This window comes from Arvicola amphibius, chromosome 5 (genome assembly GCF_903992535.2).
Source record: "Arvicola amphibius chromosome 5, mArvAmp1.2, whole genome shotgun sequence".
In the NCBI taxonomy this organism is placed as follows: Eukaryota; Metazoa; Chordata; class Mammalia; order Rodentia; family Cricetidae; genus Arvicola; species Arvicola amphibius.
The window spans coordinates 154,854,638-154,872,969 of record NC_052051.1 but is presented as its reverse complement, the minus strand read 5'-3'; the positions used below and the strand labels follow the sequence as shown (position 1 = coordinate 154,872,969).

Sequence of the window (18,332 nt, the reverse complement as noted above, 5' to 3'; positions counted from 1 at the left end):
GCAGAACATAGAGTGCCAGGCTGTGCAGACATAGAAGACTGGCGGATAACTTTTTACAGAGGGCTGCTAGTCAGAGTGAAAGCACAGAACAAACTAGAGACCACCAGATGTCATAGGTCAAGCCACTAACTGATAACTGATGTGCATATATAGCAGAGTGGTTGAGAACTTGGTAAGAGTTCTAGGGCTGTGTAGAGGAAAAAAGCAAGCCATATCTAGTTGTTGCCATCTAGTCTGCAGTCATGACGCAAAGCTTGGCTCTAGGAGATCATAGAGCCAGCAGGTGAGGTGCACAGAGCACCTTAATAAACAGGAGATCATAGAGCCAGCAGGTGAGGCGCACAGAGCACCTTAATAAACAGGAGATCATAGAGCCAGCAGGTGAGGCGCACAGAGCACCTTAATAAACAGGAGATCATAGAGCCAGCAGGTGAGGTGCACAGAGCACCTTAATAAACAGGAGATCATAGAGCCAGCAGGTGAGGCGCACAGAGCACCTTAATAAACAGGAGATCATAGAGCCAGCAGGTGAGGCACACAGAGCACCTTAATAAACAGGAGATTATTGAGCCAGCAGGTGAGGTGCACAGAGCACCTTAATGAACAGCAGAGCTATCAAGACTGCAGTTAGTGCACCATGTGGAGACTGCACTTGCTGTTATATAGTGAAGTTTAGAAGCTTTATTTGGCCAGATTTAATCAGAAATATAGCTTATGATTTTTATTTATATGGTTATAAGTTTATGAAGTTTCTTATAAATATGTATATAGTTAAAAGTAAAATTCCTTAGTCAGAAATGTTTTTCTAATAGGCATGTTAGAATCCATACTGGAGAGAAGCCATATAAGTGTGATGAATGTGGGAAGAGCTTTACCGTGAAGTCCACACTAGATTGCCACGTGAAGACTCACACCGGTGAGTAGGGCCCCTCAGCACTGCAGATTCCTTGGGCTGTGTGTGAATGTTTTGTACACAATGCTTCTAAATTGCAGAGAACTCAAAATTAGGAACTATGAAAAAATAGATTAAAAAGTTTTTTTTATTCCTGATGTAAGGAAAGTAAAACTGTTAAAGGGATGGAGGGATAAAACATCAAAAATCAAATTACGAACTAACTGTATTCTTACTCGGACTTTCTGTTCTTCTTTCACAAGGTTCCCATAGAGATTCAGTTTGCTAGGACTTGGCTAGTCTGCTGACAGTTACCAGATTATGGTATCTTTTTATGTAAGGAGAATCTCATCAAGGGGAAAATGGTGTCTTGTTTCCTTGGCTTTTTTCTTTACCTGACTTGAGGATATTAAAGTTAGTTGCTTTAAAAGCACAAATCTTTGCTCCTTGAAGTCTCCTGTTAGAAGAGTGATTCTCAACCTGTGGGTTGTTGACCCTTTTCACAGGGGCTGCCTAAGATCATTTGAAATCACAGATATTTACATTATAATTCACAACAGAAGCATCATTACAGTTATGAAGTCTCAATGAGAAGAGTTTTAAAGTTAGGGGTCAGCACCATTTAAGGAACTATATAAAGGGTTGCAGTGTTAGGAACGTTGAGAACTGCTGAATTAGAAGGCATCTTCCCTGAGCCATAGACATCTTGCATGTGACATGAGGATAGTAGTCGCATAGCCCCCCAACTCCATGATATTTTATTTGTATTAAGACGTAACGTAGTAGTGTGTTTGGCATGTTGAGACATAGGAACTCTTCAGTGAATGTCAGACATCATTACTGTGGGCCACTGGGGAGCATCATCAAATTAGCCCATATTCCAAAGTTTTTGGTTATGAGTTTGAACAAGTAAGTACAAACGGAATTTCATATGCTTATGTTGATGTGAAGTTCTGTGATTCTTTACTGATGGATTATTATTGACAACTAAAGAGGGATAAACTCATTTATTAAGACTTTATCATATGCAGTTGTTTCATCAGGTTCCCAGTGTCTCTTATGTTTTGCTATGAACTTGCTGAGGGTGGAGAGGCTTACTTTGCTCAGCTCAGAAGACCCAGGTTCAGAAGACTGTTCACATACTAGGTGCCCAGTTGTTCCTCTAGATTAGTTTAGCTGTTCCAGGCTATATGGGGTGGGAGTTCAGCTAGGGCTATGCAGGCAAGAAAAAATGTTTCCCTCTTTGGAATGACAAGGTGACTTTTGGAGACCCCAGAGCAATATAGGATCATAGACTTACTAATGCCACCTTGAGTCTGCTTGATCATCCCTGGTAAAGGGTGGCACTTACTTCCTGGGTTTCTGATCCTGAGCTCTTCTAGGGCAGTTGTCAGTGGCATTTGTACCTTGGTGGCTTTTATTATGCAGATGATGATGAGAAGAACCAGAACAAGATACATGACACTGGACACAGGGCCTCTGGGCTCAGGATGGTATTCCCCATGCACACTTTTCCAAGTGAGCTGCTGTCTGTGATGGCCTTTCTCTTTCCAGTAGACCCTGAGATCTTAAATAACCTCTGGACAGAAATAAAAATGACTCAGGGCTAAGTCTTCTAGTGAAGGTAAATCAAATGTTTCAGTCAAGATTCTATGGATTGTAGTGATTTCAGAGTACAAAGTCTCAGAGGGTTGTGGAAACACTAGCCAGATTGTAGACAGTGGACAGGAAGATTTCTGCAGTTTCCTGTGTGGTCATACCATCCTTGGTTGAGAGCCTGAAGCACTTTGGTCCATGAACCCAGCACGGTATGTTCATGCTGCCTAGTAGGTTTCTGTGAGCTCAGGCTGTCACGAGTTCCTACTGATTCTTGCTGGTGTTCTTGTAGGCCAGAAGCTGTTCAGCTGTCATGTCTGCAGCAATGCCTTCTCCACAAAAGGAAGCCTGAAGGTGCACATGCGCCTGCACACAGGGGCAAAGCCTTTCAAGTGCCCTCACTGTGAGCTGCGCTTCCGTACTTCTGGAAGGAGGAAGACTCATATGCAGTTTCATTACAAATCAGATCCTAAGAAAAACAGGAAGCCTGTGACCCGAAGTTCATCAGAGAGTCTGCAACCTGTGAGCCTCCTCAACTCCCCTTCCACTGACCCCAATGTGTTCATCATGAACAACTCTGTTCTAACAGGGCAGTTTGATCAGAATATGCTTCAGCAAGGGCTGGTGGGTCAAGCTATCCTTCCTGCCTCTGTTTCAGGTAAGAAACCAACATATATCCCTCTCATCTGTCCCCAAAGCAAGGCAGTCGTGCGAGCCTTTCCTTTATAGGGCAGTGTCACTGCACCTGTCACTGTATCTACTTTAAACACTTTAGTACTTTGATCAGCTTTCGCTCCATGAGTCTCAGCACACTTCCTCCTGCTTGGTGTTCTCCTAGATTAGTCCAGTATCTGATTTTCACATCTCACCCCTTAAACTAGCGAAGTCATCCATTGGCACTGGTCACACACTGCTTAAACAGCATCACATTACACCAGGTGGATTTATGTGCACTTACAAGTAAGTGCACAGTTCCTGCAGCTGTTTGACGTCCTGTGGACTTTTCCTACTCTGTTTTTCCATTTGGGATATGAAAGCCACAAATATCTGTAGTCCTTAACTAGATATATTACAACATGTAAAACTTTTGTGTTCTAAAATCCCTATGGAAAAAGTGAGTTTTTTTACATTTATGTTGTTAAGTCCTTTTGTTTCTCATTTTCTGACCAGCTGGTGGGGACTTGACAGTGTCTTTGACTGATGGGAGTCTGGCCACTCTGGAAGGTATCCAATTACAGCTGGCTGCTAATTTGGTTGGACCAAATGTTCAGATTTCTGGAATTGATACCTCCAGCATCAACAATATCACTCTGCAGGTACCATTGTTTTCTTTCTTTCTTTTTTTAAATCTATTTATTTATTATGTATACAGTATTCTGTCTGCATGTATGTCTGCAGGCCAGAAGAGGGCACCAGATCTCATTACAGATGGTTGTGAGCCACCATGTGGTTGCTGGGAACTGAACTCAGGACCTTTGGAAGGGCAGGCAGTGCTCTTAACCACAGAGCCACCTCTCCAGCCCATTTTCTGTGCTTTAACTTTGTCTGAATCACACGCAGCACAAAATTCTCACTTACATATACATGTGTTGCTTTATAGATTGACCCGAGCATTCTGCAGCAAACACTACAGCAGGGTAACCTGCTTGCTCAGCCAGTCACAGCAGAGTCTAGCACTGGCTCACAGAACAACTCTCTTCAGACATCAGACAGCACTGTCCCAGCCAGTGTTGTCATCCAGCCCATCTCAGGCCTGTCCTTACAGCCCACAGTGACGTCTGCCAATCTGACCCTTGGCCCACTCTCTGAGCAGGACTCCGTGCTGACCACCAGCAGCAGCGGTAAGAGCCCACTGCTCTTTATTGTAGAAACTGGGATTTTGTTTTGTTTCTCATGGTAACACAGTTGTTAGGTTGGTATGTTGTCATTTTCATCTCCTTTAAAGCTCACCAAAGAAATAAAAACCCCAAGGTTTTCTTAGTTTCAGTGGTGTTAGTTCTGCATATGTCCATTTTATTGTTCATAGAATTATTTTTCTCAAACTGGTTTCTTGTTTTATCATTTCACTTAGCTCCTCTCTTCCTCGTGCCCCCTCTCTTTTTCTCCTCTTCTCTTTCTTTATGGTACTGGGGAATCAAACATAAGGCTTTGTGAATTCTAGAGCAAGTTTTATCTTATTAGATAAAGTAATTAGAAGTGACTGATAATTTATTCTAAGTCTTTGAATTTTAAAAATAATCTTTAAGATGCCTTTCATAGAAACCAGGAGAAATGTGTTTCATTAGCGCTCAGTGTTATTTGCTCTGTGATGATGAGCAGGGACACAGGACCTCACTCAAGTGATGACTTCACAAGGCCTCGTATCCACTTCGACGGGCCCCCACGAGATCACCCTGACCATCAACAACTCAAGTCTCAGCCAGGTCCTTGCCCAGGCTGCTGGCCCCACTGCCACATCATCCTCGGGCTCTCCACAGGAGATCACGCTGACAATCTCTGGTTAGTAAGTTCGCATTGTAGATGTCTGTTGGCTTATAGCTTAAGGCCATCTTGTTCGTGTCTCTGTAGCACTCAGACATAAAGACATCTCATCTCATTGTGTGACAGGTTCAAGTCTAATGAAGTCTGGTGTCAGAAACAAACGTGTGTTTCTTACCCGACTTCCTGTTTCTGTAGTGCTGATTGTGGAATTAATGTTTAGAGTTGGCCACTTTTGCCATATGTCTTTGCTTAGCAGACACCAGTGTGAGGAACTTCCTGACTGCTGCTCCTGTTCTATACACTAAAGAAACATCACTCATCTGAGATCTGTACAAGAAACTGTAAAAACCTTCTATGGTCTCCTCTACTCTTATATCTTTAGAACACTACTAAGATTATGTAGAAAGTTTTGAATATGTTAGAGCATTGAATTTGGTAATAAAGAGTACTTGACATCACCAAATCACCCAAAATGTTAGTCGCTGGTCTGAGGTGTCCCTTGCTGTCCCTCCCTGATCCTTAGAGTCACTCTCACAGTGTGCTCTGGCCTGTGTAGTATGGGCTAGTATGCTTTGTCCACATGATTCCTTGCTCTGCAGTCTTCATTCCTTCATGTAAACTAAGTCTTTTTTTTTTTTTTTTTTTAAATGGAAGCCAAGGTCTTGCCCAGGCCTGCCTCAAACTCATTACATAGCCAAGAATGAAGCTGAATCTCTGAGTCTCCTTCCTTTGCCTCCTCAGTACTGGAATTATAAGCATGTGTCACTGTGCCTGGTGTATTAGTTATTTCCATTGCTGTGATAAACGCCAGGACCAAGGCAGCTTCTACAAGGAAGAGTTTATTTGGGTTTATGCTTCTGGATGCAGAGCTCATAATGGCAGGTGAGGCATGGTAGGTAGCAAGCAGCAGGATCAGAAAAAAGTTGAGAGATCACATCTCAGCTGCACAATGAAAGCAGAGAGATCACATCTCAGCTGCACAATGAAAGCAGAAGACAGTGAACTGGAAATAGAGTAAGGCTGTAAACGCAGAGCTTGCCCCCAGTGGCCTACTTCCTCCAGCAGAAGGTGCTCAGGCTTCCTAGGCAGCTCCACCAGTTGGGGAATAGGTGTTGGCTACAAGAGCCTGTGGAGGCGTTTCTCATCCAAGCCATCACATCCCATGTCAAGGCTAGGGGTTAAGTCTGGCATTGTGCGTAAGTACATGCTGGCAGGCAGCTGCATCCCCAGCCCGTATGTTATTCTTGAATTAATAAATTTATAGCACTTCCTCTCATGTAACAGTGCATTTAAAGCTCATAACCACCTTACAGTTATACTGTAAGAACAGTTATAAAGTAAGAGCATTTTTACCAGAACTCCAAGTAGAAGTTTTGTTTTTCAGGAGGGTCTTACTTTCAGATGTATTTGTACTTTTGAATGACATGCTGTGACTTTTACCTGCTGCAGGACAACACATATTATTAACATTGGGTTTTGTATGGTTCACTAACTCTTCTTTTTTTTTTTTTTTTTTTTGGCGTGTTCTCATTGTTGGATATGTGTTAGGTCTTATCAAAAACATCTGAAGAATTCTTACTTATAGCTTAGAAACTAAGTTCTTCACTTTTGTATTTTCTGTTTTTCTATACTTGGCCATATTCTTATGCTATTGTTATGGGTATAATAAAAGGGTAGCCGTATATAACATTAAGTGTTTGTTTATTTTAGTTAAAGGGTTTGTTGAGTCAGACAATTTCTGGCTGGTTATTCAGGCAGAGCATTGTGTGTCACTTGTTGAAAGCATCTGATGCCATATACAAGTTGTCACTTGGTTTGTGTGATGTACAGGATGGTATGTGGTGTGAATGTAGTGTTATTTAAGTCATGTAGATTTATAGGAGTATATAAGTCCTAACATTTGGAGACAAAAACTAAAACATTGTATAAAAAGGAAGGATGGTCTTTCTCTCCAAACTGGACTTGTCCATACCCAGCAGATGACCTCTGACTGGATGCTTGCAGCCAGTTGTTAATGGAAAGTGACGTCTAGTGAGGCGTGGCATGGATTGGAGCACTCTCCCTAGGCTCTGTTAAACAACTGGCTGATAACAGTAATGCTTTCTCTTTATTTTTCCCATATTTGTGTTTATAATGCATGGCTGCACTTCTTGTCTGTCTGGAGTGCCCAGGGAGTAGGTCGTAGTTCAGAACTGCAGTACAGCATCCTCATACTCTTATGCTCTTTTCCCTTAAGTCTTACCTCACTCACTCCTGATATTACAGCAGAGTTCCAAGGCATCTTGTCTTTTTCAAGTCTTGCAAAGCATTTGCGTGGTATTCATGGAAGCTTCAGTAGATGTTTTTACTGTGTTGTGCATCATCTAGGTAAATATTACATGTCCCTTATAGGAACATGTCACAGATGCTAATGCATGCTGGCAAGCAGTTGGAATACACTGGAGGGGAAGCTGTCAACACAGGATGTTCAGCATTGGCTAAGCCTGGAAGCTTTGTGTGGAAGTCGACCAAGGAAGGTTCTGTTAGTATTTGGTGATGTCCCTCATCCACATGTAGACATGTTTTAACTGCGTCTGGTTGTGAACTACATTTGGAAGTGTTTTCAGTTAAGTGAAAGTGTTTTTCAAAAAGAAATGTGGTTTTAAGTTCCTAAATAAAGTAGAATTCTCAAGTAGTTTAAAAAGTATGGACAAATACTTCCATTGAGTAAAATATAGGTCATATATTTATTAATGTTACAAAATATTATTAAAAAGCAAAAAGTTTACCATCTGGGGGTGGTGGCGCATGCCCTTAATCCCACACTTGGGAGGCAGAGGCAGGCAGATCTTTTGAGTTCCAGGATGGCCTGAGCTACACAGAGAAACTGTCTCAAAACAAATAAATGAACATAATAAATATAACATACAAACAGAAAAAACAAAACATAAACAAACAGAAAATCCCAAAAGCTTTGAGGATAGTACTGTATGTTGAACACATTTATTAAAGAGTAAATTTGAACTTTATTTTGAGATCTATTTCTTTGGGGTTTGAGACCTTACTAATCTCAATTGGTTTGGGTATAGTGAACTAAGTGAAGGATAAGTCTGTTACTGGGACCTGTGACCAGTGTCCGGCCAGTCTGTAGATGATTCTTTATGCAACTCTGCTGTATTACACTAGATAGGCACGCAGCCATGGATTCAACTGTGGCAGATATCATAAAATATAGGTAAAGAGCTCACATTTAATAAATGAAGGAACTAAACTGCGCTCAGAGACTGCTCATTTGTTTCCCAACTGCTCAGACCTGAGTAACTATATTAATTATAATACTGTTTGGCCAATAGCTTAGTATCTCTTATATATTAAATTAATCCATTTCTGTTTATCTGTAGGCTATGGCCTACTGGTAAGGTTCTGGCAGCAGCATCATTTTTCTTCGGCAGCTACATGGCATCTCCTTGACTCTACTTTCTCTCTCTATATATATCTCTGTTTGGATTTCCTGCCTGGCTTAATTCTGCCCTGCCATAGGCTGAAACAGTTTTATTCATTAACCAATAAAAGCAACACATATACAGAAGGACCTCCCACATCACAAGACTGTCTTTTAGGACTGGGCATTATGACCGTGCCTGTTTTTCTAGTACTCTGGCGACAGTGTCATGATGCACTATGCCAGAACGAAGTAAACAATCTTTCCACAATTTCAGAATTTTTAAAATAGCAGTAAATACACAGGTCTAGTCATTTCAGTGACAGCACTTTGTCATATAGTCCTGCCATAGATGAGTGGAGTGTCTTTCATTCCAATCTTAATTTCTAATATTTTCATATCACAAAGCATACAGTAAATGTTTCTATATATGTGGTTTACAGAATGAATACAGGCTAATAAAGAGGCTGCAGAGTTCCAGTTCAAGAAGTTTCAAAAGTGGGCTGAGGAAAAATATTGACCAAACCAGACCAGTGCCAGGAGGGACCTGCTAGGGTTGTGGTTTGAGAGTGAGGTTGTTCCAAGTGTGAGGTAAAAGGCTGAATCAGGGTTTGAGAACAAATACAGTGGGTTCAGGTCCAGATCTGGATGGTTGAGCAGATGAACAGGCAGGCAGTTGAGTAAACCAGCTTCAGCAATGGGGCCGTCTTAGGGTTACTGTTGCTGTGGTGCATAAGTATGGCCAGATCACCCTGGGGAAGAAAGGTTTATTCAGTTCACATCACAGTTTGTTGTCAGGAAGTCAGGACAGGAACTCAAACATGATAGGATCTTGGAGGCAGGAGCTGATGCAAAAGCCATAGAGGGGTGTTGCTTACTGACTTGCTTCATAGGGCTTGCTCAGCCTGTTTTCTAATAGGACACAGGACCACCAACCCAGGGATGGCCCCACCCACAATGGACTGGCTTGTTTCTGATTGAAGAGTTTTTCTCAAATGATGACTCTAATTTGTGTCAAGTTGCCATAAAACTGTCCAGTGCAGGTACCATGCCAACCTGAAAGTCCCAGGCAGTTGAGGAGTCCTCTCCTTGTTGATCCTTGACATATGCACCAAGTATCAGATGGTAGATTGCTGTGAGGCCACGCCTTCATAGCATTAGATGTCCATGACTTTATGGGGCCCTGGTGAGTGATATCCTTTCCTTGGTTTGTTGTGTCCCACAAGTTTGATTTTATTCATAGAGTAGCTCCCTGTCTACCCCCAGGAATAAGTCATTGATGGTCATGCTGGTCCCTTACAGTTGGCACAGTTTCTGGTCCACTCAGGGCTGCAGCCCTCCTCAAGGGGGAGTCAGAAGCTGCCTGTGATCTGGGTGCTGCTCAGCTGAGAACCACTGTTTTATAAAGTGTGGCATACCTTAGAGCACACACAGCCTCATCTCAGCACTGAAGAGGGTCAGGAGTTCTAGGTCAGCAAGAGCTCTATGTCTTGACCCTGCTTCCAAAGGGGGGGAGGGTGTGAGTAAGACGTTCTTCAAAGCACAAAGAACACATTAGCTTCAGGTTTTGTTTTTATGTGATGTATCATCTCATAAGTATTTGTGTTTTGTGTATAGTTCTGTGAGGACAGAAGTCTATCCTGCTTTTTAATTTTGTTCTGGGTTGTGACTTTCTCAGCCCTAGGTGACAGACTAACAAAACTGAAGAAGGCTTTCAGAGGGTTTTTGTCTGTGCTGCATAAAGTCAGGCTTGACCAGGCGTGGTGGATACACCTTTAGTCTCAGCACTTGGGAGGCAGAGGCAGGCAGATCTCTGAGTTCAAGGTCAGCCTGGTTTACAGACAAGTTCCAGGACAGTCAAGACCACAAAGTGAAACCTTGTCTCAAAAAAACCAACAAACAAATGACTTGGGAGTTCAAATGTACCTAGTTTTCTTACTTTACAGGGATTTCCTTCATTTGTTAACTTCGTTTTCCAGATCTATATATCAAATGAGGAGAAAGTAGTAGTCTTCGTGTATTTTTGTATGGAAAGATAGAGTGTCTTTGTTACAGTATTCTCCTGCAGAGAAAAAAGCCTGAGGAGTGTGTCAGGAAGCACTGGCTCTGTGGGTTCACAACCAAAGGCCTAGCTCTGAGAGCAGTGGGGCTTTGTCTTAGACATGTTCAGTGCACTTTCCCTAAAGTGTAATATGATACTCACTGGGCATTTTATGGCTGTAGGGCTACACTAAGGTTATACGAGTGCAGAAGGGTTACTGTGACACTATTGAAACTACAGTAGTGTCATGTAGTTGCTAGGATATTGTAGTGACATTTCATTTGTTTTAATAAATAAATAAACAAACAAACAAACAAATAAATAAATAAATAAATAAATAAAACTTGTCTAAAGATCAGAGAGTAAAACAGCCCCACTGTTCAGCTTTACAGACCAGGCGGCAGTGACACACCTTTAATCCCAATAGCCACACTAGTTGCCATAGAAACTGGGCTGTAGTGGTGCACGCCTTTAATCCCAGCTCTAGAGAAGAATATAAGATGGGAGGAGACAGCTCACGGACACAGTCTCAGTCTGAGATACCTGGAGGCAGCATCGCCATTTCAGACTGATGTCAAGGCAAGAGGCAGTAGCTGGCTGTTTTGCTTTTCTGACCTTCAGGTTGAACCCCAGTATCTGTCTCTGGGTTTTTATTAATCATGTTTTAAGGATACTGAGTACAGGGACGCAGTAGGTTGAGCACATGTGCACTGACTGACTAATTGGCTCCCCACACCATTGTTTTAAGAGGCCCCTTACTACATCTTCTGTATTCATTCAAAATACGTTATCTGCCAGTTGTTTATTTATCTACTGTGTGGCAAAATTGAATGAAATCTGCGAGTATTTGCCTGAACAGGGTAGTTGTGGCTCACCCGTATTCCAGGTGTTAAAGAATTGGTGAATCTGTTGTGTGTCTGTTATTGTAGCGCGTGATGGTGCTGAGAGTACACCATAGAACATAGGAAACTGTCTGCATTGCTCCCTTGACGATGCCTTGGTGAGCTGAAATGGATTCTGGGAAGTCTGTGGTATATTTCTGTTTAACTGTTGGCCTTTTGCTGAGCTGAGGAAGGCTTTCGCTGAAAGCACAGTCATGGCTACATAGGACCTCAGAGGAATTTTTCATCCCCTTCTTTCCCTCTCACTTGATCAAGGGCTTTTGTCTGGATGGCACATTAGCAGGTGCAAACATGTACAAAAGCAGAACTTGGGGCACAGTCATTGCCGCCTTTCTCCTGGCTGCTGTAAAGTTACCGAGGTCCTGCTTGTTCGTCTGTTTGGTTTAAAGTTTTAAATGCAGTGTCATTGAGCTTAATTCTTTACTTACTAATTTGAAACGAAAGAGTTAATTGTGTTTTGTTTTGTTTCCCATCTCTCCCGCGCCCTTCAATTTAGGAAACTTTTTTTCCATTATAATTGACTACATCTAGAGTTTCAGTTTATAATTGAGTCTGTGATGGGTAAAATAGTCACCATATATTGTGTATTGCTAAAGTTATGCAGCATGCATTCCTCTGTAATGTTTCTTCAAAAGTCTGAGGTGCGTGTGTGCGTGCGTGCGTGCATGCGTGTGCGTTTTTTAAAGGTCTGAAGTGTATTCTTTCTTATCATCTCTAGAAATTTAACCACTGGCCATGTGTTTACCATCTTTACTACTCAGTATGGTTCAAAGATGTTTTCCTCGTGTGTGGGATCAGAGAGTGGGTCCCTGGGACCCTGCACTCTTCTGGAAATGTCAAGGTTCAGCCCCTACCCTTCAACCCCAAGGCTGTTTCCCCAAAGATTAAATTGGCTCTCCACAGTGAGGTATTATGTTTCTTCATACTTACTTATTGTTGCTGTGATAAAACACTGCTCGAAAACTACTTGGAGAGAACAAGATTTATTTGGCTTCTATTTCTAGATCATAATTCATCATTGAGGGAATCAGTGCAGGAATTTAAACAAGAACTGAAGTGGAAACCACAGGGAAAGCTGATGGCTGCTTTCCCCCGACTCCTGCTTAGCCCTTTTTAAAACTACTCTCTATGCTCCCTTCTCTAGGGATCGGATTCCCCACAGCAGGCTGGGCTCTCTTAGGTCAGTGTCCTACAGGCAGTCCGATGGAGGCAAGTCTTGCGTTGAGTTTCCCCTTTCCATGTGCCTCTGGGTTATGTCAAGATGACAATGGGATGAGCAGCACAGCATTCATGGAGGGTCTGTGTTAAGTCAGATTTTGGCACCACGACAAATGCCTGGCATAAATAGGAGAAAGGATTCATTTTGGCTCATGGTCTCAGGAAGTTTCTTCCAGGGTTAGTTTTGGTTCCAAAGGAGTGAGAATATCATGGTGTGATGGGACAGAGGTGTTCGTGACAGCCAGGAGTCAGGGAGGACAGGAAGTGACAAGGCAGTGTACTCCCAGAGAACTACTTCCTTTTACCAGATGCCCATCTTCCACAGTTCGCCAGCCCCCAGTGATGGGATTGCCTAGCATAGTGTAACTGTCTCTGGAAACACCCAGAAACCTGCTTTACTAACGTCACAGATTCCTCCTCGGTCCAGTCAAGCTGATAGACAGTGTTAACCATCCCAAGACCACCTCTGGTCAATTTGATAAACACGTCTCACCTCATCTCCAAGAAAATGAAATAGTATTCACGATTCTGCCTGATGTGTTACAATTACCCTGCCTTAGTATTCACGATTCTGCCTGATGTGTTACAATCACCCTGCCCACAGCTAAAACAATAATTCCTTCACCAGTCTCAGCAGTTTCAATATCACTCAGAAGCTCAAGAACAAAATCTTCTTTGAAACTTGAGGTGAAATAGAGTCATGGGACTCTTTAAATTAAAAAAAAGGAAGTAATTATACACTTGCAGTGTGCAGTGGTAGATTAGAGTACAAAGTTCCATTCTAAGAGGTAGGAACAGAAAAAGAAAATAGCAAGGAAGACTCAGAGTAAAGACCCAAGCCAGCAGAGTAAAAGTTAAATCTTACAATTGCATGTCTAACATAGAACTATATCATAGTATGTGACCTCCTAGGGCCAGCTGCATTAACTCACTTGTCCTCAGTCATGAATCCACCAAGCTTTTATGTTCTTCTCCCTATAAGTTGAGGCCAGCCTGGTCTACATAGAGATTGTCAAGACAGCCAGGACTACATAGAGATCCTCTCTCAAAGCAAAAAACAAAAACAAAGAATTTCCCCACTATCTCCCAGGTAGCCTCCAGAGGCAAAGTCCCCAGAACAGATGTAGAATTCATAATGAAGTTTATCTCAAGCGAGTGTCATCATTTTGTTCTACTTTAGTCTGCTTTTCCTAGAGTAGAGCTCTGTTTTTGTGAAGTAAAGGCCGTTTCTGTGTTTGTGCTGCATAGGTTACTTTAGCTTTAATTCCCTCTAGATTTAAAAACAATCTATTACTTTCTAACAGTTTAGAAACAAAATTTCCCAGCTTTTATAGCAAAAAGCACTTCCCTATGCTTGTACCTACACCATGGAAGTTATTGGAGAACAGGAACCAAGGCCACACTGAGCCTCTCCGTCCTGGCCGTTCGTCTGTGTTGTTTTTCTTCATTGCAAGAAAAAACTGTTACATCTTTCAAACTACTTCTAAAGTTTTATAAAATTATATTATGCTTTCTTAAAAGACAAGACCTTATTTCAACAAACTTAAAGCAGGATCTGCCTTATTAATATGCCTTTTCTTTATTTTTGAGATTATAATACAATTCCATCATTTCCCTTCCCCCTAGCTCTTTTTCAAATTCAAGACCTTTTCCATTGTTTTTAAATGCACATATGTATCTGTATATACATGTATATTCCTAAATATAACCTGAGCAGTCTGTATAATGTTACTTGTGTGTATATTTTCAGGACTGACCATTTCTTATTGGATAATTAATCAGTGTGCTCTTCCCTGTAGAAGACCTTTAATCCAACTCTCAGCATCTCTTAGCTGCCTCTAGTCTTTTGTGTAGGCCTCTTGAACTTTTTCCTATCCATTTTAGCTTGTCTTTTTTTGTTGTCCTTTTTGAGTTCATGTCTAGGCAGTCAAGTTGGTAAGACCTTATGAGTATAGCTTCTGACATTACTGATAGACTCAATCTCACAGCAAATTATCTGATCCTCTAGCTCTTAGAATCTTTCCACCCCCTCTTCCAACAGTGTTCCTTAGCCTTAGCTATGGGAGTGTGTTGTAGATGTATCTACTGGGACTGAGCTCCATAACCCCAAATTTTGATTAGTTGTGATTTTCTGTGGTCTGTGCCTGTTGCAAAGAGAAGTTTCCTTGATGAGCAATAGGATTATACTTACCTGGGGGTGTAAGGACAAATGTTTAGATCATTGTTAGGGATTATGCTGGTTTAGTAAAGTGATAGTTACAGTTTCTGCTCCAAGATCTGTGACTCTGTTAACACTGAGTAGTTTTCCAGGTGTCCAGTTCCAGGCACGGTTTCCCTCTTGTTGAGTGGGTCTTAAATCCAACTAGAGAGCTGTTGGTTAGTTAGTGCCAGGGTGTGTGTGCCAGCCACTACTGCACCCTTAGGGTTCTTGTGCCATGCCAGTTTTTGAGATTCATAGGTATTATAGCTGTGTAGGATTGTGGTTGCTTACTTGTTCTGGAAGCTTGCATGACACCTTCTGGTGGTACTAGTTGATACAATCTTACAGCAAGCTCACTGATTGTCAGCAGAATCTTTCTGCTGTCTTTCACAATGTTTCCAGAGCCTCAGGGAAGAGACATTCAGGTCAGTGCCAGCTCACAGGCCTCTGGCCCTGCTTCTGAAGTACATGATGTCGTCAGCAATAGGGACTTAACCTTTCACCTCTGAGGGGGCAACCAAGGACAATAGCAGTGTGTTTTGGGAATCTCATGAACAGCCTTGAGCAACAACTCAAAAGAGGGCTTCTCATGTCTGGTGCTAGGGATTTTGTTAGATGGTCTCTGACTCTTGGAGGGAGCATTGTCAGCCTGCATGGAAAAAAGTTCATTTAAATTGCTTATGCATATTTATACACAGAATTACATGTATTATAAGGGGTTTTAAAAGGTAAATAGTTAATAGTATGATTTCTTACTTTTTTTTCAGGCATCTTTATTGTTATTTTACTTTCTCCACTTCTTCTGTATTTACCTCCCTTCCCATCCCTAAAGAGTCCACCTTTTCCCCCATTTCTCCATTTCCCTAATTAGGTCACTTGTATCTACTATTCCTCTTTAGGCTCCTCCCACCATCCTCTGTGTTTACCTCAGTCCCTCTCCCTAAGGACCCCCTTTTTCCATTCCTTGACCAGGTTACTTGTACCCTGCTATTCTCTCTGCTCCCCAACCCCTCTATCCTGTCACCAGTCCCTTTTACTCTCCTGGCTTCTGCAGTTATTCCAGAATATGTATTCACATCTGTAAATTTGGAGCTAGGAGTTTCTAATGAAAGAGAACATGAAACGTGTCTGTGTTGGTCTGGGTTGCCTCACTCACTATGATCTCTTCTGGTTCCATCCATTTACCCGCAAAGTTCACAATTCCATTTTCTTTGCAGCTGAATAGTATCCCATAAGTTTATGTACTACATTCTATTATGTTTGTCAGCTGAAGGGCATTTCAGTTGTTTCTATTTCCTAGCCATTGTGAATGAGCAGCAAGAAACATGGGGCGAGCAAATATCTGTGGAGTAAGTTGTTAAGTCATTTGGGCATATACCAAGAGTGGTATAGCTGGGTAAATGGTAGACTTATTTTTAGCTTTTTGAGAATTCGTCACTGTAGTTTATACACTGGCTAAACCAGTTTGTAATAATACCACCAACTGTGAATGAGGGTTCTCTTTGCTTTGTTGATCTTTGCCATTCTGACTGGGGTGAGATGAAATCTCAAAGTTATTTTGATTTGCATTTTCCTAATTGCTAGCATGGTGAACATATTTTGAGATATTTCTAAGCCATCCCCTCCCCTTTTGAGAACTTTGTTCAGGTACCAGGCTCATGGATCATTTTTTAACTCATTTTTAAATTTTTATATATTCTGAATATTAATCCTCTGTCAGATATATAGCTGGCAAAGATTCTCTACTGGTCTGTGGGCAGGCTTTTTTACCCAACTGATTGTCTATTTAGCTGTGCAGAAGCTTTTTAGTTTTATGAAGATAGATTACAGAGCCATAATAATAAAAACAATAGGGTGCTGGCAAAAAAACCCAGACATGTAGACCAGTGAAACCAATGAAGAAGACCCAAACATGAGTACAGGTAGCTTCAACCACTTCATGTACAATAAAGATGCCAAAAAGTATATACTGAGAAAAGAAAGCATTTTCCAAAATGGTGCTGTCTGCATGCTGAAGAATGAAATTGAGCACGGATCTGTGGCTGTGTAAAAGAACTAACAAAATGTATCAAAGATATAAACTTGGATCCTGAAACACAGAAACCACCAGAAGAAAGCATAGGCTATACCTGCATGATGTAGGTGTAGAAAAGAACTTTCTGAATAGGACTTCATTTGTCTGAGAATTAAGGCCAACAAGTGGCACAAGTGTAACTTCATTGAACATGGTTTTTGTTTGTTTATTTCATTTCATTGTTTTTGTTCTCCGAACAAGATCTCAGGTAGCCTATGCTGGCTTCAGGCTAGTGATGTAGCTACAGCTGCCCTTGAGCTGTTGATCTTCCTCTTTGGCTCCTGGATGCAGGCATTATAGGACGTTCTACCACATCTGACGTATTCAGTTATTCTTAAAGGTCACTTTTTTATTGTAACCGTAATAAAGTAAAATAAGACTTTATTGAGTTGTGCCCTGGAGGAACAGCAGTTTCAGAAAAATAAGTCTAGCCCTTATTTAAGTACTAGACTCACTCGTACCTTCTTGAGGTTAACACAGTAATGAAGAGCTGTTTGTAACGCACCCCAGCCATGTGTCTAGGGAAATCTCTGCTTTCCTGCTGTATCTTCGTGTTCGTTTCAGTTCTGCTGGGGTGGCTCTTGGCGGTGTCTGTCTGTGAAGGTGACTTGATTAAGAATGCCGTGGAGGACTCTTAGTTTGTGTTGAGTATGAACTGTGGCATTACCTGGAGCTGTTCCCTGAACAAGTGGACTTTCATTTTCCTCTCTAGATTTCCTGTCCTGTTGGAACTTCCTGATGTGTGGTCATCACTAGGAAGTGAGGTGCATTTTACTTGTGGGTGGGAGAGGCCCTTTGGTTCTGTGACCTCAGCACGCAGGGTGAGGTTGAGTTCTGGGCCATCCAGTAGCAGGGAGTAGTGTCAGCTTCACTTTACTCATTTTAAGAATGACTTAAGATGGGACTCTGAGAAACAGGCTTCTGTCCAGTTACCCTGGGCTCCCAGGCAGTTACTCTGTGACACTGCTCCTCGTAGTGTTAGTGCATGAGCCAGGACTTGTGGAGGTAGCACACAGAGCCCTGCTGGTGGTGGTCTGTAATTTAGCGCTGATGCGTGAGACGCCTCCACAGAACTGTACTTCTATCTGGTGCATTAGCAATGTGCACAATGTGAGCAGGGGGGAGGGAGCCCCAGTGGCTGCTTCTGTGCGCACGATCCTAGCCTCCTAATGGTTGTACTGCTTTTGAAGGTTCCAGGTCTGTGCAGCACATTATGGGACTCCACGAGTGTGGATCTATGGAGGCCTTGTATTTGGAGAACTCCACTTACAAGTAAGTAGCCTGGCTTTCCTGTTGGCCCCTGACTCTTAGGCGAGGCTCTTGTTTGTTGTCACACAGGTCACAGAGGTATTGGCAGGAGCCTGTATTTTTCTTTTCTTTTTTTTTTTTTTTAATACCTTACAAGGTCATAGTTTTATTAACTCAGCTTCAGTATTGCTTTAGGGTCCTCAGTGCCTGGCACCGTCCTGGTCCAGGATAATGAGCATACGTTTGTAGGTTAAGGGTT

At 42.0% G+C, this 18,332-nt stretch overlaps 1 protein-coding gene across 4 annotated transcripts in view; it reads left to right on the top strand.

Annotated features, from left to right (window-relative positions):
* Nucleotides 1-18,332, top strand: part of Znf236 (zinc finger protein 236) — a 99,876-nt gene that overhangs the window by 61,892 nt on the left and 19,652 nt on the right. For 3 of the 4 annotated variants that reach the window (XR_005285438.1, XM_038330484.1, XM_038330483.1), the window contains exons 21-25: nt 813-916; nt 2,781-3,146; nt 3,659-3,804; nt 4,089-4,329; nt 4,808-4,987. Coding sequence is in view for 3 of the 4 variants with exons in the window: in XM_038330484.1 (XP_038186412.1) it covers nt 813-916; nt 2,781-3,146; nt 3,659-3,804; nt 4,089-4,329; nt 4,808-4,987 (1,037 nt within the window). In the remaining variant the exon portion in view is untranslated. Of the gene's footprint in view, nt 1-812; nt 917-2,780; nt 3,147-3,658; nt 3,805-4,088; nt 4,330-4,807; nt 4,988-18,015; nt 18,098-18,332 lie in introns of all 4 variants that reach the window. The other variant, XM_038330485.1, reaches the window with a different exon arrangement.